Source organism: Eulemur rufifrons, chromosome 15 (genome assembly GCF_041146395.1).
Source record: "Eulemur rufifrons isolate Redbay chromosome 15, OSU_ERuf_1, whole genome shotgun sequence".
Lineage (NCBI taxonomy): Eukaryota > Metazoa > Chordata > Mammalia > Primates > Lemuridae > Eulemur > Eulemur rufifrons.
Window position 1 is genome coordinate 38,967,471 of NC_090997.1, and position 21,208 is coordinate 38,988,678.

The window sequence follows — 21,208 nt, forward strand, 5'->3', positions numbered from 1 at the left end:
ATCAGGCAATGAAGATCACAGGCTAGGTTGGCAATTAAGCGTACACCTGCAGCATGCTCAACAGCTTACCCTGCACATTTCAATGTATTACTGCACCTGAGCTGACAATAACCTTGAGAGGTCAGCCCAGCAACTATTATAGTAGCAGAGCAAGAAAAAGAATCTCACGGAGCATGAGTCAGATTATGTGGGAAAATTAATTTTCCAATATCCATTTTTCTACTTATTGGAAAATTAAAACACTTGAAGATATATTAGGTTAAATATTAATGGAAATAAAAAAAACCCCACTAAGATGATACTGTGCCATCAGCCACAGCCAGCAAAGCTGTTCCCCAGCTTTTGGGACAATCCAGGTTAAATGGCACATTTCAGCAGAGACATCTGTGTTTAGCAGAGCACGGTGATAGCACTGTACCATCTTAATTAGATATGACACATTAGTCTGAAGAAATCTGAGAATTAAGGCAAACAGAATCATTCTTAGCAGCTTCCTCAAAATAAGACCAAAGCTAAAGGTTCTGTCATCAGAGCAGCAGGGGTGCAGGAGCTGCTGGAAGCAGCTGGCTCAGTTACACCATCACATCACATCGACTCCCAGGCCTCCCAGGATGTATCTGGGACTTCACAGGCTAGAGTTAAAAGGGGCTTTAAATGTTCGTTTAGGTTTTCCTCCCAAATGACTCTTAGAAAAGATAGATCCCAGGAAGTATAGAGTCCTTTAAATCTCCAGAGCAGGAGATAACACAAAAATCCTTCCTCCTATGATTTATTCTTTTTAGCTAAAAGGTTACTTCAAAGTAGGTGCCAAAGATGTACTTCTAAGAAGTTTTACACCACGGCACAGTGCTTGGCTGGTCAGGAATCATACAGTTCCTTAGGTCACACTGCCCCGTCTACAGCATGTGTGGGAAAGAAATGTGCAGCCTTCTCTCGGCATTTTCAGAATTCTCTTCTGGAACCAAGGCCCTGCTCAGGAAACTGCTCAGGAAACAGTTCTTGATAGAGTTTGCTGCTCATGGAGACTTCTAGATGAATGAGAAAATTTCTAGCCCGGGCAATAGACATAGCCTAGGTACAAGTGAGCGTCAGAGAGGCTCTCTGCCTTCAGTGCTTTGGTCATTGGCCACAGCCTGTGGGCCCAAGGAGGGAGCTGTTGGGTTCCTGCTGATGTCCAGAACTATTGAGGCTTATCACTGTCACGACCTAGCTCCACTTGTCCTGTTAGCTGTTATAATTAATATTGTACTGCACTGTATGGTCATCAGCACTTGGACACATACACACATGGCACAGACAGCAACTCCACATGGTGGGCAGGGCAGTTATTATCATCCCCACTTTGCTGCTAGGGAAACTTCCTCAGAATACTACTACTTGGGCCCGAGGACACTGCTAGCTAACAACCCCTGGCTTCCACCCTTCAAGACAATGCTCTGTGCTTTATGTCACATATCTACTTTTCTTTTTGTCCTGTGTCATGTGTCAAGGAGACAATCTGATAAAGTAACAGAACACTCAAGGGAGGAGATCAGAAGTACTGGTCGCTGTCTGGATAAGAATTCTAGGCAGGAAAGGACAGAATTTTCTTGTAGCTTTTAGGGGTTCTGAAAGCAATGAGTAAATGTGTTGCCTATAGGCAACTCACCCCCAGAATCATTTGACTCTTTAAGAAAACTGGCTAAGATGATAGGATTCTGCTACACGTTGGGATGGGGGTGGAACTGAGAGATAGGTCTTGGGTACTATTAATATATCAATCAACTGTATGAAAACCCTCTGCCAGATCACTGCAGTTACTCAATTATGGAGTCATTCAGGATGTCTCTTGTGAACAATGGAGCAATTATTCTCACATATTTTAGTTCTGTTTTACTGGATTTTAGCAGCATTTTGGTGTCCAGAACAGCAGGATCCCTGCAGAAGAGTTATGAAGTGCTGTAAGACAGGACAAGAAAAGAAGAGTCAATGGGACTGTTTGCCTAAATGAGCCCTGGTCCAGAATATTCATGACAAGAATAGCTTACTGGGTCTTCTGATAAAGAAAAAGAAACTAAATCCTGAGGAATGCTTCTGGAGTCTCACCCAGAGTCAATCACTGGCTGGTAGAGAAATTTTAGCCCTAGTTGCTTCTGCCTACTGTAAGCAGTTATCACCACCCTTGTGGAAAATTTCTAAGAAAGGGAAAAGGTGATGATTCCTGAGTAGAGGATTGAACATGCTGGATTTTGAGAGATAGGAAACGCAGAAGCTGGGAAGCAGCATTTGGCCTCCATTAGACTAGTTAATCCCAGTAGCCTAAGATTCTACTAGTCAGGAAACTGTACTTCTATGAGCATGAAACACTGGAAAGCTAAAAATGACATTTCCCAGGCGTACTTAGATCTAGGATTCAGGAGGCTATCTTCCTCCTATTTGGGGCATTTTTCTGGTGGCAACCAAAACTGTGGAGACCCACAAATACAGTTTCCAGCTGCTGCAGGGGCAGCAGGAACCAAACGCTGGACTCCAGTATCCAGCAATTGTGGTGGTGGTGGCTTCCTAATTCTAGCTTTCTGTTCCCTGAATTGCAGCTGTGATGATGCGTTCCTGAAGACAGTTGGCCTCCTGACTGTGGCAGAGGAAGTGGTTCCCCCGTAGGTCAGTCAGCGAGGGTTCTGTAAATCATTCCCAACAAGAGCAATCTAGAGCCCGCTCCTCCAGTTCTCCTGATTTCATAAGCACCTCACTCCCTGTACTAAGTCCTTTCTGTTTAAAATATCTAGAGTGGCTTCTGTTTTATCCACTGAGCTCGATCTGATACACAGAGTACCAGAAAAAAAAAAAAAAAGAGAGAGACCTACATTAAACATGTCCTGTTAGCATTTTCATTTCAGTAATAGAGAAATAAAATCTAGGCAAACAAAAAAATTACTGGAAATGTGAATTAAAATAATAGTTCTTCTCTATAACACTGAACACCAGGAGAATGGGAGTGGTATCAAATTTGGGAATTGATGTATGTCCCAAAGATTCATAATCTGTAATTCATAATACAGACTCTGAGAAGCTTGAAATAAAGAAGCATCCTTAATTTTGTTTGCCCCAGTGTTTTCTAAATTCACTTCAGAATTAGTCATTGTTTGGGAAAGATTAGTTTACTTAATTTTGAGAGGAAAAGTATGGTTTCAATATTTGAAACATCAAAATTTAAAAAGATATGATATAGAAGAAAAATCAGTAAGCAGTAAAACCAATAATTAAAGTCTAAATAACAGTTAAAATGGTTATGAAATTTAGTATGTATATTAAGCAAAAGTCTTGAAAGGGAATATTAAGTAGAATAATGATAATATGAATTTAAATTGTATAATATTTGAACAAAAACTAAGAAATGGGAAAGGGAGAATTTTTTAAAATGCTAATGTTTTTATCTTCCACTGAAGGGGTCAATAAATTTGGGTTCAACCTAGACCCTGATAGAAAAATTTAGGACATAAATAAATGAATGAATAAATAAGTATTTAATGCAAAAGTAAGATAAAAGTATTATGATTGATAACTTTAAAATCAATAGAGAGGAAAAATGAAAACTTAATAGAGAAAAAAGATCAAGAAATCCTAATATTAGATAGCCAATGCTAAACAAAACCTAGTAGTGATGACTGTAAGTATAAAAAGCAAAAAACACTTATACAGGCTTTTAAAGAAATCCAAATTTATGCTCTTTATAAAAATCTATCAAAAACAAAATCATATAGAAAGCATAAAATTAATCAAGTGATGGACAAAAATATGAGAAATGCAAAGCAAAGAGAAGTAGAGGGGTCTTGATATCAATATCAAAACAATTCAAAGTAAAATAAATTACTTGGAGCAAAAGAGAAATTTTTATGTTGTTAAAAATTACACAGACATGACAACGGAGAGGGATGCCATTTTCTCCCTCTCTGAGTGCTCACCTCCCCTGCAATGGGAACTCCTCCACCTCTCAGAAGTGTTGAGGCCCACACCTCCAGAAGTGCTTCTCTTGGCTCTCATTTGTTCCTTCCACAGGGATGACTTATTTGATTAGTGAAATCAGAAAAGGATCATTGTGCAGTCCTGGACTCCTCTCTTTCGCATAGTCTCTTAGATTCACCTACCTGAAAACAGTATGAGTTCTGTGTGGAAACCTCCCTGCATGACAGAATGGTAGAATTAACATCTGGCTTTGGAGTAATTCAGCCCCTCCCCACCCAGGCCACTCCAATGAACAATAAATCAGTGTGCTTGCTGTGCAATCATGGCCTCAAGATATGCTCCCAAGCATGCTCTTTCAACTACATTGTTGCTTCTAGCACTGCTATTTACGATAGAAATTCTGGGGCCATCACCTTTTCCCATCCTCACTATTCCATTTATGACTAAATAGTTAAAGTGAGTGAGTACAGAAAGTGTATTTTGGCTAGAAATCCAAGCTAAATCCTCCATTCAGTGTAGCATGCAAGGAAGCTAATATTTCATCTCACTCTAATTTCTGAGTATCTTTCTCAATTAGTTTATAAGCTGGAAAGGAGAAAGTGTGGGTAATTAACACCCTCCAAACCTCCAAAATGTGGGCCATTAACTTTAATGAAAGTACATTAAAACAATATATAAGAAGAAATTGACAAAATCATGTTCTAAAAGAGAGACTTAAACACTGTCTTTCAATCCTTAACTGAGCAAAAGGACAAAGAGCAGAACAGGAGATAGGGGATTTAAACAAGTAAGAAGTTGAATGAAAGATAACATTGAAATTTGTGCTTTACAGAGTATACTCATTCTTTCCATCTGCAAAAACGTGATCATATACTAAGCCCCAAATAGAATTTCAATAAATTCCAAAAAGTGACAATTCTACCCGCCATATTCTGACTATAAAAATAAAATTGGAAATTAACAAGGCAAGAGTAGAATAAAATTAAAAATGTATTAGAAATAGCAAATAATCCTAATCATCTGGTCAAAGAAACAATTAAAACCACAGTTTCAGATAATTAAAATAAATTATATCATATGTCTCTTGGGTACCACCTCTCATCCTCTTGATCTCACTTCTGATTCCAGCTATATTGATGACAAATATTTCCACATTAAGTTACAACTTATTTTCTACAGAGCAGTCCTTGATAGGGTGAGTCAAACCCAGCATTCATGGATTCTCAACCAAGAAGTGTGGGGAAAGTTAATGCCTCCAATCGAGGGGGATAGCAGTCAATGGAGAGATACTTCTCCCCTTTGTAGCTTGAGGAGACAATTCTAAGACACATTCACTACAGTCCTTAGAATGTCCTTATCAATTCACTAATGCACACACATGTCAGCATTCCTTCTTTTCTGTTTCATTCTCTCTGCTCCTTCACTCCCACTTTCTGGAATCACTTTCCAAATCAACTACTTGTACACAAGTACTTGTCTCAGGCTCACCTTTCCTTTGCCCAGGAACACAAAGTCAGTCAAGCATGGTCCTGGAATGCAGACACTCAGGATAGTACCTGGAGCCCAACTCACCAGTCGGATGGCAACAAGAAGCCCACCATGGTGGGATGAACTTCAGAAAACTGAGAGGTGACTAGGGACATTACTGCAAAAAGATTGCCTATAAGCACTAAATATATCTGACTACAGAATTAAGACTAAAGCAAATGCAGAACAGGGTATCAGAACAGAGTGCAAATGTTTTATAACTTGATATGGAAATTATAAAACTAATAAAAATTGAGAATAGAAAGGAGAAAGATATAGTAGGTACATTGATTGACTCATCTGTAATAGTTTAGAGTTGAAAGAGATCATTTAAAGCTAATAAACCAGGTAGTAGAAATATATTAACATTTAACAATATAAAGAATAAGAAAGACAATATTATCAACTAAAATACGTTGTTGGAGAAAAGGGGTCAGGGAAAACATGCTAATTTTTAACACTGCTAAATAGGGAACTAATAGATACTGCCCAAAGTAATAGAGGGCCAAGGGTATTAGGCATTAGGAAAAAATCTGCAGACGTTTCTTAATATCAGGAAAAAAAAAAATACATGCACACTGACAAAGAAGACAAACCACATAGTGAAAGACATTTTAGGAACTGCTAAAACAGAGTACATAAGCTAATACAATGTAACAAAGTTCAAACTTATCTGAATATCAATAAATGTCAAGTTACTTAATTTATATGTTGAAAGAAAGATTTTCAGACTGGATTACAAAACAATATCCAACTCTATGTTTTATACAAGAAATATCCCCAAAACAAAATAATCCAGAAAGGGTAAAAATAAATACTAGGCAAATACCCCTTAATACAAAAATAGGATCAAGATCTTAATATCACAAAAGGTGAAATCAGACCAAAAAGCAATAAATAATCCATAAAAATAAGGACTTTCTTAAAGCTAAAGTATACAATTTACAGTAAGGGTATAATTATGAATCTTTTATGCATCAAATAATATTCCTTCATATCGTATAAGGCAAAAATTACAGAACCTACAAGGAGAAATTAAAACACATTCTACTAACATAATTAACCACATTATTAGACCTAAAGAGACAATCATATAATCCTATCTATAGGCACCAAAAAAGCATATGAAAAACAATTGAGCAGCCATTCTTGACTAAAAATACTCAAGTAAAATGGGAAAAGATGTATTAATATATTTGGTTAACATGATAAATCAGCCCAAAAGTCAGCATCATGTTTAAAGGGAAAACAATAGACACATTCCTATTAAAAATACATACCAGGCAATTATGACCACTATCGCCATTATTTTATGTGCTGAAGGAAGGAGCCAATGCAGTTAGCCAAGAGAAAGAAATTAGAGAGATGTAAAATGAAAATGAGTAAAACTATCATTATCAAAATGATTATGTACCTGGAAAACACAAAAAAATAGCTTTTACGTATACAAATAGTAATCAGATAAAAGATATGATGAAAGAAAAGAGTACATTTACAATAGCAACAAAAAAAGATTAAAATTCTAGGAGTCAGCAAGAAATGTGTAAGGCCTATACAAAAACTTAATTACAACAAAACTTTAAACCATTACTGAAGTATACAGAAGAAATGAACAAATGCAAACACTTACTATAGTCTTAGGTAAGTAGGCCAAACATTATAAAGGCATCAGTTTAACATGATTTTAATAAAAGTACTGAAAAACTTTTTTAAAAAAAGCTAAACAAAATGATTCTAAAGTTTATAAGGCAAAAATATATACATATCAAAAAAAAACTGAAAAACTTGAGTCATGGGGTAAAAAGTCTAGTACCACTAAATATTAAATACATTTTATAGTTTCAAAAATTAAAATAGTATGATATTGGTGCATGGATAGGCAACTAGTGAAACAAAATAGAAATTCCAGAAATAGATCCAAATACATAAAATAATTTAGTATATAATAAAGGTAGAATTTCAAATCAAACTCCAAAGATGGGCTTTTTAACAAATGGGTGTCAGGACAACTAGACAGCCATTTTGAAAAAAATAATTAAAGCCATATCTCACAGTATATATATGTATAAACTCTGTAGTGCCTGTAATCCCAGCTCTTTGGGAGGCCAAGGTGGGAGGATCCCTTGAGGCCACGAGTTTGAGACCAGCCTGAGCGATAGAGGTAGACTCTCTCTCAAATAAAAAAAAAGAAAGAAAGAAAGAAAGAAAAAAAACTTTAAGAAGTGTTAGATGGGCCAGACGTGGTGGCTCATGCCTGGGAGGCCAAGGCAGGGGGATTGCTTGAGCTCAGGAGTTCGAGACCAGCCTGAGCAAGAGCAAGACCCCGTCTCTACTAAAAAAATAGAAAGAAATTAGCTGGACAACTAAAAATATATAGAAAAAATTAGCCAGGCATGGTGGTGCATGCCTGTAGTCCCAGTTACTCAGGAGGCTCAGGCAGAAGGATTGCTTGAGCCCAGGAGTTTGAGGTTGCTGTGAGCTAGGCTGACACCATAGCACTCTACTCAAGACAACACAGTGAGACTCTGTCTCAAAAACAAAACAAAAAAAAAAAAGAGAAGAACTGGTAAATTAACTCTGGTATATCCATAAAAATGGAGTACCATGAAGTTATGTTTTAAAAGTGAAGATACTTTCTATATAATGATATAAAAATATCAGTGTATTAGTTTCCTAAGGCTGTGGGAACAAATGACCACAAACTGGGTGGCTTTAAAACAACAGAAATGAGAATATTCTTTCACAGTTCTGGAGACTAGAGGTCTGAAAAAAGGTGTTGGCAGAGCCATAATCCTTCTGAAGGCCCTAGGAAGGATCTATTCCATGCTTCTCTCAGCTTCTGGCGGTTGCTGGCAATCCTAGATGTTCCCTGGCTTGTAGACATTACTCCAATTTCTGTCTCCATCTTCACATAGCATTCTCCTCTAGATTAGTGTTTGGTTAAATAACTCGGTACTATAGCTAGCCAAGCTGACACATAAAACTAACAATCACAATAAGAAATATGGTAAATAAAAAATAAATCAAGGTATTACAGTAGTGTGTAAAATATGCCATCTTTTATTTACAAAATGGGAAGAATAAGAATTCATATTGTTTTTATTTGCATAAATTCTGGAAGGATTCCCAAGAAACCAATGAAAAGAGCTTTTTTATATATATGTGCATTTGTAACTAGTTAGATTAGAGACAAGGAAAAGAATAAGAATTTACTGTATACCTTTTTATATAATTTTGATTTTTGAGCCATGGGATGTATTGCCTAGGCAAAATGTTTAATTAAAAAAAAGATACAATAGTAAGATCTGTGGTACTGTGGCAGGAAAAGGAGGATCATTAGAACAGGACACAAAGTCCAGAAATAGGGACACACACACACACAACAACAAAAGTGGCATTTCAAATGAGTTGGTAGAACTATAAGTTAATTTTATGTTCTTTTACTTATCTGCATTATTCATTTCCTCAATGAACATAATTCTTCTATAGCAATAGAAAAACAATTTAAATGTCTTTAATACCTTTTAACATATTTAGCAGAGGCAAACAATTAAGAATCAAAGCCTTCTGAGAATCAAAAAATTCCTCTAGGCTGGGTGCGGTGGCTCACGCCTGTAATCCTAGCATTCTGGGAGGCTGAGGCGGGCGAATTGTTCGAGCTCAGCAGTTCGAGACCAGCCTGAGCAAGAGCAAGACCTCATCTCTACTAAAAATAGAAAGAAATTATATGGACAACTAAAAATATATGTAGAAAAAATCAGCTGGGCATGGTGGCCCATGCCTGTAGTCCCAGTTACTTGGGAGGCTGAGGCAGTAGGATTGCTTGAGCCCAGGAGTCTGAGGTTGCTGTGAGCTAGGCTGACGCCACAGCACTCACTCTAGCCCGGGCAACAGAGTGAGACTCTGTCTCAAATTTAAAAATAAATAAATAAATAAATAAATAATTCCTCTTCTTCCTAACAATGTTTAAATACTGATAGCCTCTTCTATTTAAAAAAAAAAAAAAAAGTATCCTTTTTACCTTGAAGGATTTGAAGAGAAGGAAGAATGAAGAAAGGGCCAGCAACTTCGTTAGTTGTACAATTCAGGTATTTATGAAACTCAGAATTAATAGTGGGAAATGATCTTTAGGAAAGTCATTTCCAAAACTTTGCTTTGGCATTAGGATTTCGTTAAAGGGAAACCATTTCCAAAGTGGAAGCTGTTTCACATAATCATTTTTTGTTATTATTGACTTGTTTGTATTCATGCTTTTTATATACTGAGTAACCTTGTGCAGATTCGTGGCTACAAATTCCACTTATGTGTGCCTGAGTCCCAGATCAGCATCTCTGGTGTAGATCTTCCTTCTGTTTGCTGCACATGTCCATATGGAAGTCCCACAATAAACTCAACATGTTTAAAATGGAGCTACTCACCACCTCCTACCTACCAAATCTGTTTTTTTTCTCATAGTCCCCATTTCCCCAGTGTCACTGTCATCTCCTCAGTTAGTGGAGGACCCTTCTCTCTCTCTCTCTCTCTCTCCCGTACATACAATTGATTACCAAGAGTTGTCAATTCTGTCTTATAAATAACTCTGTGATTCGTCTCTATAGTATTAATATATTCCCACTCTCATTATTTCTTATCTGAAATTCCTGAATGGTTTAATCCATCTTCCACATTAGTATAGAAGTGACTGTTTCAAAATGAAAATCTCATGTCATATTGCTATCTAAAAATCCTCTTATGACTTCTAGTAAATTGCATTATATAATAGGAGCTCCATAAATGCTTGATAATGAATGAGTAAATACACAACTGCATCATGGCCAGAAAGTAGATTCAGGCATAGTTCTTTTCATACTTTTTAGCCATAAAACAATTGTTAGAAGAAATGCCACCCAGTTAAAGCCATTTGCTAGTCTTTAACCTCTGAAATAACTGTCCATTTCACGTCAAACTATAACAGATGAAGCTCTGTTTTCCTTTATATGCTTCTTGATTTTATTTTATTAAATCAACCAGGGGAAATAATTTCAATTTATATGAAATTTTGGAATCAAATACACCAATAAATAATCACCATAATAATCACAATAGGATTTCTGCAGGACTATAGACACAATTGAGATGTATTTCCCAGGGGTGGTTTAAAATCCAGAGTTTTCTTCAGCTTCAAGTCCATATACATTGAGCAACCCAAAGGAATGTTCTCCCTAAAATAAAAATGACTAATTCTCATCCACTAAATTGTTATTCAAAACACATTTTTGTTAAGTATACCTAAACACATTTCTGCAATGCTAAAAGCATCCAGAGATATATAGCATTCATCTTGCTATAAATTTAAATGCAATCCTGACCTGTATTTTTATGAATTAATAAAAACGTTACTTCGGCAATCTGGTTTTTACAGTTAATCAAGAGAATTGTATCTTTAAGAGAGTATCCTAGCAACCTCTCAGCAGCTAAGAAAAAACCCAACTGACAATATATACCGATTTAATTATGCTGTTGGACTCCATCAAACTTTGCAGTTAATCAAAAAGATATTTAAAAACAGAAATAGAAATTAAGCTACAGCTGAAAATGAGAACTACTCATGAAGGGGACTAAAGGGAGAATTTCATAACTAAATGAGAACTTTACATGTTCTTCACACTGGAACATGTTTACCAATAAGCAGAGTAGCAAAAAAAATTGATAAAGTTATGATTCCAGTGGGAGTGTCAGATCAGAACCAATATGTTAGTTACTCTAAGAGATTGCTAGTTCCAGGGCCAAAATTATAATACATTGGGGTAATCACAGCTTTATAGATATATTCAAAACTTGCAATTCCACTACATTTTCATTGGCCTGTCCAAATGTACATTTTCTACTGGTGATGCATTTTATAAGACCTGAGCCCTGGAGAAATATGCTTCTTCTCTCTTCTACATTTGGAAATATAGCTATTTTCATCACCACCACCAGCCCCTGCCCCATCATCATCACCAATATTTAATACGGCCAAATACTTGGCACCACATACACACATTACACAGAAACAGGTCTGTTCCAGATGAGGTAGGTTTTTGTTTTGTTCTTGTAATACACACAAAAATCAAAGAAGCCAAAGAAAGACATGTATACTTTGTATAGCAATCAAAATCCAAACTTATGAAAACATGATCGGCTTTGTTAGTAAATAAACACTTCCTCTGGATGCCTTAATGTACAGAAATTCTTATTTATATACATGTCTTCACAAATGCTGAGGAGTGGACACATGATAAATCTAAATGCTGAGTTCTGTCTTATTTTTCTTTTATTTAAAATAATCCCTGTAAATAGGCTAATTTCTTTTAGATAATTTTAATGTTTCTTAGACCTTAAGCACAGAAATTGCTTGCCTGGACCAGTAAGTACACACACACACACACACACACATTTTTTTCTCAAACTTTCAAAACCCCGAAATTTTAAGAAAGCTATTGCTATAACAAAATGCATGTTCACAAAGAACATCAAATTTATATCACATTGATTAATTCTTCTTGAGGGAATGCTATAAGAACAATGCTTTAAAGGTTTTTCTGAAAGTCTGGGGATTATAGGTTATAATGGAGGAATACTTTGCGAATAACCTAATCTTTTTTGTTGTTGGTTATTCCAATAGAATTCCTCTTTCCTGACTAGTTCAAATTTTCTGACACATTAACCACAGAGAACTGACAGTTACAGATCACAAGACAGTGGTTTCTTTATAGTCCTGCGTGCAGTGTGAGGAGGGGAGTCTATATACTGCACCTGCCACACTGTGACCACAAGCCCTAAGTGCTAGATTTGAATATGCACAACCCTACTGGGTATCCATTTCTCTATACAAAGGAACACTCACTTGCTCCCACTAGTGTTACCTTAGAATAGTGGTTCTCAAACTTGAACTGCATCAGAATCACCTAGAGCAGTGGTCCCCAACTTTTTTGGCATCAGTTTCATGAAAGACAACTTTTCCATGGGCGGGGGGAGGGGGTTTGAGATGATTCAAGTACATTACATTTATTGTGCGCTTCATTTCTATTATTATTCAAACCTTTCTGCTAGGGATAATCTGTATTTGCAGCTGCTCCCCAGCACTAGCATCACTGCCTCAGCTCCACTCAGATCATCAGGCATTAGATTCTCATAAGGAGCGGGCGACGTAGATCCCTCGCATGCGCAGTGTACAGTAGGGTTTGCGCTCCTATGAGAATCTAATGCTGCCGCTGATCTAACAGGAGGCGGGGCTCAGGCAGTGATGAAAGCGCTTGGGAGCAGCTGTAAACACAGATGAACCTTCACTTGGTCGCCAGCTGCTCACCGCTGTTGTGTGGCCGGGTTTCCTAACAGGCCACGGACTGGTACCAGTCTGTGGCGGTTGGGGACTGCAGACCTAGAGAGCTTGTTCAAATCGATTGCTCACCCCCACCCCCAGAGTTTCTGATTTAGTAGTTCTGGATTGGAGCCTGACAATTGGTGTTTCTATCAAGTTCCGAGAGGACACTTCTGTGACTCTGGAGGACATACTTTGAAAACTATTGCCGAAGTATAAAGCAAATTTGACTATTTAAATAATGCTGAACCCATTCTTCAAGAGGGAAAATGGTGATTATTTTCCAGGAAAACACCACTATTTCCTGCCTAGCATGAGGGAATGCATGACATTTACTATAAAACTATACTTTGGAGTTATGGGTTCCATTGTTCTATATTCTGGACCCTGGTCATAGTGTATGAAGCAATAACAGTAACAGATTTTCCTAGCCTATGTTCTTTGGTTCTATTGATCCTATTTCTCTACCAAAAATTATTGTAGATGAAGAGCATGCGGGTTTGTGCTGATTTACTTGAAGAATCTCCTTTGTAAGTGCCTTGGAGAGTAAAATATTATGGGTAATCACATGGATTAGAAGCAAATAGTGAAGCTAAATTTAAGACTTGCGAGGACATTCTTACAGAAGGAAAAAAAAACGACTTCCCAGGTGTACCCACAAGTTTTCAGTATCCATGATTGTCTATGTCTTGGGATCTTTATATCAAGGTTAAAAAAAAAATCTGACATCTATGACGTCCTGTTATATAACAGATTGTGTGAAAAGTATAGCTAACCTGGATCAATGTTAACTGGGACAGGAAATCTGAAATTTTAGACTCAGGTCAGTTAAAAAGAGAAGACAGACGGCTGCATTTGGGCACAGTCATCAGGGCATTCCCCTAGCTCTATTCACAGGGAGTCTATCCTGAATTCTAATGCCCTGCCTTCAGACCAGGGTCTGCACTCCCAATTCGTATCTATTACTCCTCCATGGAAATGGCTGGTGACGCAAACTATGTGTGCAAAACTGCTTCTCCCACAGGCTGCTTGTCCACAAAAGCAGCAAAGTGCCTTCTATGGAAGACTATAACCTCTGATGGGTCTGTAAAGAAGAGAACCACTTCCATCAAAGATGACAGACTATGGGGTAAGATAACACATTTAGTTTTTAAGATTCCATATTGACAAGCTTCTGTTGTTAAAAAAAAAGCTGATATAGAAATTTTTTTTAAATGTCTCCCTCTGATATGCCTATGACTTATTTTTGTCTCTCAAAAATATGCTAACTTTGTAAGTTAATATCTAACTTTGTAAGATATGATCAGTCCCATTTCCCATGTGAAGAACATTAAGTTAAATTATTTGACTAAAGTTGTAATTAGTTAAGTGGCAAACTCCAACTTAACTCCTGACTCCTAAGTCAGCGTTGTTTCTCCTCCACCCTGACTGCCCATTTCTAATTTTTATTTTAGACTGAAGTAGCATATGCTAACTTATATATGGATATATATTTCACATATGTAGCGTCTAGTAGGGGAAAATGTTTTTGAGTCTCTCTTTTCTGTGAATTCTAAAATGTAAATGTCTTGCACATCGATCTTACCTACTGCTAAAATAGCTTACCCTTTACTAATCACCGAACTTCCTAGTGCAACACCATGGTTGCAATCACATCTTATTACAGAAACGCCTTGTTCCTGGGAATAATGAGTGCTGAATAAGTAACTAATGTTTATTCCATTAAAAGCCTTCTAATGTTTATTCCAGAAATGCTATTAGTTTAAAATTTCTAATTGAAAAATATATTAATAATACAGTTTTTTGTACATCCAAAATTCCTTCATCAGGGGAACCCTGTCTTCCCTATTCCACGGAAATCCTGTTAATTCCATGAAGAAGGTAAGAGTAGGGAGCCCATCCTTCTCCTGCACAAGAACACCAGCCCTGAAGGTGGGCACATAGCATAAATTGGTCCAATCAGGCTTCTACCAAAGCTATAGGAAAGATTTTTTGGGGTGTAATGACAACTGAAGAGATGAGGTGGCTTTGAGGCTGCCAATTGCGATATTATTACCAAATGCAAAGTTTATCTGAAAAAATGAGACCTAGCAAGGCTAAGAGGTATACACAATAAGCACTACTATTTGAACCTCCAGGTCCAACCACACTTTCTTGAGCTTTCCAGATTTGGGACAAAAGCAATGTCCTTATTTTGTTTAAGCTAGTTTGATTTGAATTAGTACTTATAAAGTACTAATACAAAACTTTCTAAAATAGACTATTTCTTTAGAATTTCTATATTGAGACTTTTGCCAATCTACTGTGTAGCCTAATGTGTAATCTATCACTTATAGATTATAATCTATTAGACTCAACTGTAAAATGGGAATAATAAAGTGGACTTGGAAAAAGCTTTGTGAAGAATAAATGAGCTAAAGCACATAAAAACACCAGCTGCTATGCCTGGCATTCAACAAACACAATTGGTCTCCTCTTTTCTCAATTGTCTTCCAAAACAACAATAGCAGGCAATATTTGAGTGCTTCTAGTTCTAAGTGTATTTCATGTATTAACTCATTTAATGCATGCAACCACCATGAGGTAGGTACTCCAATTAGCTTCACCTTATAGAGGAGGGAAAGGAAGTGCAGAGAGGTTTTGTAACTCATCCAAGATACACACAGACATTGTGGAATAGCTGGGGTATAAATTATCATATTATGTAACCAACTGGTTGCATGTTAAAGTCTCCTTTTATATCACTTGAAATTGCTCTCCTTTTATTAAATAGTATTTTTATCACATACTACATATTTTTTACATTACTAAAAGCTTTTAAAGACAGATTCTTTCTTGACAAGAAAAGTCCTGTTTTCCGGGTTTCATTTTCTCTTTGCTGTGAGGCTGTTAACTCTCACCTCTCCTTATGGCACTGAACCTGTCTTCAGAAAATCCTTCCAAGGTTTAGTTTTTCTACTCTTCTGTAGATTAGGAAACAAGCTCATCATCTTACTGCACATTTAATACAGAATAAAGTTAGGAAAGTTCTAAGTGCAGATCTAAGAGGCATAATATATTTAGTACAAGAGTTTTATGATAATTTGAAGGTTTAGAAGCTTTTTCTGCTTATGTTTTGTGCAAAGTATAGCATCAATGTATTATTTATACATACCTATATTATATTTTTTCAATTATTCCTTAAAAGAAACTCATAATTAGCCATGATAACAGCAGCTAATGTTTACTGAGTGCTTATAATGTGCCATGCACCCTGCCAAGCATTAACCTAAGTATTTCATTTACTCATAACCACCATAAGTATTGTAAAAGACCAACAACAGCCAAAGAAGCTAGAGACCAAGAACACACAGGGAACAGAGGGAGGGCAGGACTAGCTCACCATGCTCTTCATGCATTCTGTGAGGGCAGGAGCCCATCTGCCTTACTCTCCAAGCTCTCCTGCCACCTAACATAGTTCAGGGCATCCAGGAAGCACTCAAATATTTAATTTTAAAAATGCTTTCATAAAAGGAGAAAAATTTGAAGTGATATAAAAAAGAGACTTTAACATGGGAGAGGCAGGTATTGTGTAGAGGGGGAAAAGCTTTTAAAGGCAGATTCTTTCTTGATAATTTCTGGTAACTTTTTTTAGTCCTAAAAATTCCTTATTGTCACTAGGATATAAATTTCCCTTCCCCTTTTCATCAGATTGATTTGCATGCTCTATTCAACTACAAACCAGCCAGGAATACCAGAAGCTTAGTATCTCTAAAATGAGATGAAAAGGATGATCAGAAAAACAGTGAGTCAGCCATAAAATAAGTTTATGTTTATTTTATAATTCAATTTAATCCTCTTTACCCTCACCTTTATTTTAATATTATGAGCAATATGTGCCATTATGATAGCTATTAAGGGTGAATGGATTAATTAAAACTATAATTATCTGATAAGATTAGCATACTATCTAGCCTGATTTAGGGCAAATTCATCTACTTCAACTAAAAATACTGGACAGATAAAAAAAAGGTGAATAATGAAATAAAAATTAACCCTGCAGGTCTTGTTTCCACTATGTATTTTCTAAGCAACCTAAAGTATCATTCAAATAAAAGAGTCATGGTGTGTTTTTAATTTTTATTAATAAGAGTTCTGAATACAAATAAATTTAACTTGACATTTAGGAAAAAAAAGATTCACTCTCTAAGGTTTGTTCCTAAGGAAAAACCCGTTCTGTACATTTTAACCTCCAATTTTAATGTTTAACACCATAATGCTTTTAAGTCTATAAATTAATTTTAGGTTTAATTTTAATAATTCTGTCTTGTTGCATCTGGCTGAAGAGACCATCAGGCAGGAAAAAAGCAAGAGACTAATTAAAATGACCTGAATCAAAAAATTTACTTTTTAAAAAGACTTTAAAACAACCTAAAAATTAGCAGTTATGAACAAAATTAACATAATATTTCATCAAAAACTGCATTACAACTATTGTGTTTTACATATATTAGAATGATTTACAACATAGCAAATGCTTGCTTATATCAAGCATAAAAATCTTTTTATTAAAACTTTTTAATATAGTTTAGCATTTTTGGGAGATTCTGTTCCCAGTAAATGACAGGGACACAATATAGAAGATGAAGATGGTAAGTGGTACATCTTTTAATTAGAAACCTAACCAAGTAAATCTTGTCTGATAGTCATGAAATTCATCTACTTCAACTAAAAATACTGGACAGATAAAAAAAGGTGAACAAAATAAAAATTAACCCTGCAGGTCTTGTTTCCACTACGTATTTTCTAAGTATAAGAATTTATAAGAACTCAGGGTAAGATAGTAACTCTTCCCCCTCATCAGTATGTATGCTTGGCATCAGAAATCATAACACGAGCAAATACATAGTAAATTCTTGAAAAAAAAAAAAAAAAACAGTTCACTTTAGAATAAGTGCCAACCTAAATTTTTTATTCTTCCCAACACACTGTTTCTGCATCTCTTCATTTTAATAGTGTTTTCGCCTTGGTTGATGATGTGTTACTGCTTCTTAAAGACCAATCATACCCTGCATAATCCAAGGTCATCAACTTCTCTGCAGTTGAAGTGAACTACAAATAGCCCAAAGGAGACCAATGCATTTCAACAGAAAACTGTCCACTCTACTCAACAAGGCAGAAGCCCCATCCCTAAAAAACTTTTATCCAAAGTTACTTTAAAACTAATCCTATAAGTCCAATAGTATTACATTATTGCTGTCTCCTTTGTTTGAGGGCAAGTTCAAATCTTAGAAGTTTTACATTACTCTAGAAACATAATTGAGTTGAAAATCTTTCTATATTGGGATAAGGTTTCTTCTATTCCTTGTATTTGGTATGAAATCTTACACCGAGTCACTGAGACACAAAGAGGATAGGAGAACAAGGAGAGAAATTACATTGTACCCAAGCCTCTGTGAGGCACCACTCACAGAAGGACTCACAGAGGAACTGTCCACGTAAACAGAGAAATGTTTTCTGAATTCAATCTAACATTCTAACAGAGTTGTAGGTAAGTGACTTCAGGAAACTTGTAATTAGAAAATGAGTAGTGTTTAACCGTGGAGACTTCCAGAGGAATAGGAAATCCCAATGTTGTGACTACTACCACCCAAGAGTAGCTCAGCCTTGCCTCTACCCCTAAAAGGCAGGGCTCCTGAGTAGCAATGTTCCTCCACCACCTGGGAGCTGCACTTCTCAACACAGAGCCTATCACCTTGAATTTCCATTTGGCAATCAGTGGGAAGGCTGTATTTAGCTCAGTGCAAGTATGATCAAAAATAAATACATAAATAGAGATAAAAGTAGGAAATGAATACAACCTCCAATGAAGTAAAACTTCCCATAGAGCCAGTTGAAGAGGTAAAAGCTATTTGTAAGTAAAAAGCCAAAAGAAAGTAAGATAAATCTCTATTTTTGGTTTCATTCAAAAAAGTCTCCTTCATTCCTGGGAAACTAGCTATGTGGTGTGTATGTGATCTACTTCTTTTTAATTACATTGTATTTAGCTATTAAAAATCATTCCTTAACAAGGACTTTTTTAACATTAAAAAGTCTAAATGTTTATAATAAATACTATATTAAAATATCTTAATATTTACAATTGGAAAAATGTCAGTTTTTCTAGTCAGTCATCTCAGTGCTACTTCTTCAATTTCATCTTCTACAGAATCAACTGCTTTTACTGCTGGTTTATTATTTGCATGTTTTAATCGGTGTCTGTTTGAATTAAAACTTCTTCCTTCACTGAGGAAAAAGTCTTCGTCTTCATCATGGTCTCTATCCCTGCTGCTTTTATCCCCAGGGAGAAAATTTAGAGGATCAAAGTCTCCTTTGCTGGCAGCCAGAGAATTTGGATCACTGCTTTTAGAAGAAATGGTGCTGCTGCCACTGGCACCAAATAGCTGTTCCATCAGATTAGCTTTTTTCTCCTTTCTTGTAAATAAATCTACACTGTCTTTACTGAGTTTTTCCGTATTGTTTTTTTGGAAATCCAAATCACCACTTTTATGGCCGAATAGAGTTGACTTCTCTGATGTTTTTGCAAATGAAGGCACATAGCTACCAAATACAAACTCATTTGGAGAAGCTGGACTTCTAATATTTCCTGGATTCTGACCCTCTCCTTTTGGAGTTAAAAAACGAGTATCTTGCAAATGATGCCCATTAAATAATCTTTCAGAGCACTCAGAGAACGTGTATGTTTTGGGGCTTCTCTCTGGGGAGTGCAGTTTTGATTCCAAATGAGGTAGCAATGGCAAAGGAGGACATTTTAGACTCTGAGAATCTTGGACTTCTCTGCTGATTTCATTCAGTTTAGCAAGTAGCATTTCCCTCTTCAGTCTATCTTCTTCCTCTTCTTGCAATTTATCATCAATATTTTGAATTTGATACATTTCCATTTGATACCTTCCAGTTTCCAACTCTGGCTTTTCTTCTCTCTCCAGTAAAGATGTCTTTTCTTTTTGCTTTTTATCAAGTTCTTCTCTTTCCCATTCTGTATGAAATCAAATTTTTAAAATGGGATTTTATAACAGTCAATATTTTTTAAATAAGAAAACTCAACTACTACCCTTAAGGAACAATCATCTTTATCTAATTTGGGTATTACAAGTACAGTGAGAAAGGACATCATGAATTTCATTTCTACACTTGATACTGTGTATATATATAAAATATATTTAATATATATTACATTTAAAATTCACATTTATAGAAAAAAAATTGTTCTTCAAGATAGGGGTGGGAAAGAAGGTTCTCTGCTTATTTTTTTTAAACTAATATAGTGAAGTATCCTGAATGATGGGTGGTGGGATGGATGAACGAATGGATTGATGAATAGATGAAGGAAAAATTTTTAATCTTAAAAATGAATTAAAATTTGGATGTCACAGCCTACAGATTATACATTAACCTGAATCTAATTAAGAGAAAACTTCAGACAAACCCAAAATTAGGAACAGTCTATTTTAAAAAATGGGTCTGTATTCAACAAAAATGTTAATCTGACCATATATATATATGTTTTTGCTTATATATATAAAAATCTCCTCCAAATTAAAGGAGACTGAAGAGTTATGGCAGCTAAATGTAATTCATGATCATGTTCTGAAAGCAAGAAAATGCTATCAAGAACAATATTGTGTCAACTGACAAAATTGTAATATGGATAGTAGATTAGGTAAATGTGTTATATCAAATACATTTCCTGAAGTTGAAACTATATTGGATAAGAGAATGCCCTAGTTTTTGAGAAATATACATGCAAGTATTTAAGGGTGTAAGCATGAGATATATAACTCATTCTTAAATATTTAATAGTTCTTTGGTTTTTCTTGCCACTTTTCTATAATTTTGAAATTACTTCCAAATGAAAAAATTAATATTAAAATATGTAAAAACACTACAAGTATGGTTAACTTTATTAAATGGCATATATTTTCACTAATGTCAGAGATTATTCCATACAGAATCCAGGAAAAAATTCAGTCAAAAGGACAAAGAGAACTGATAGTCTTCTGCTACCTTATTCCTATTCCTGTTACCTAGACAGAACTGACCATAATACCTAATTTTCTATTCTGCAGATTAACATATGAAAGGATCTTGCTCTGTGCATTAGCCAACAGTGATGCAAATATAGCTTATATTAAAACCATTATACTGCTTATATATACTGTGTATATAAATATATATCTACAAAAACACATACACACATATATGTATGAACATACCCACACACACTTTCTCTCTATCTCTCTCTAATTTAAGCAACAATGGGCCATGATTTTATGTTCCATTACTTTCAGCTCAAGGAAAAAAAGGGGATTTCTCTGTAAGCAGCTATTATATAACTAATAGAATACATTCAGAAGATTA

At 35.7% G+C, this 21,208-nt stretch overlaps 1 protein-coding gene across 1 annotated transcript in view; it reads right to left on the bottom strand.

Moving 5' to 3' along the window:
- Nucleotides 1-18,960: 18,960 nt before the first annotated feature.
- Nucleotides 18,961-21,208, bottom strand: part of LCA5 (lebercilin LCA5) — a 30,396-nt gene continuing 28,148 nt past the window's right edge. The window contains exon 7 of the mRNA XM_069488591.1: nt 18,961-19,826. Coding sequence (XP_069344692.1) covers nt 18,961-19,826 — 866 coding nt within the window. The remainder of the gene's footprint in view (nt 19,827-21,208) is intronic.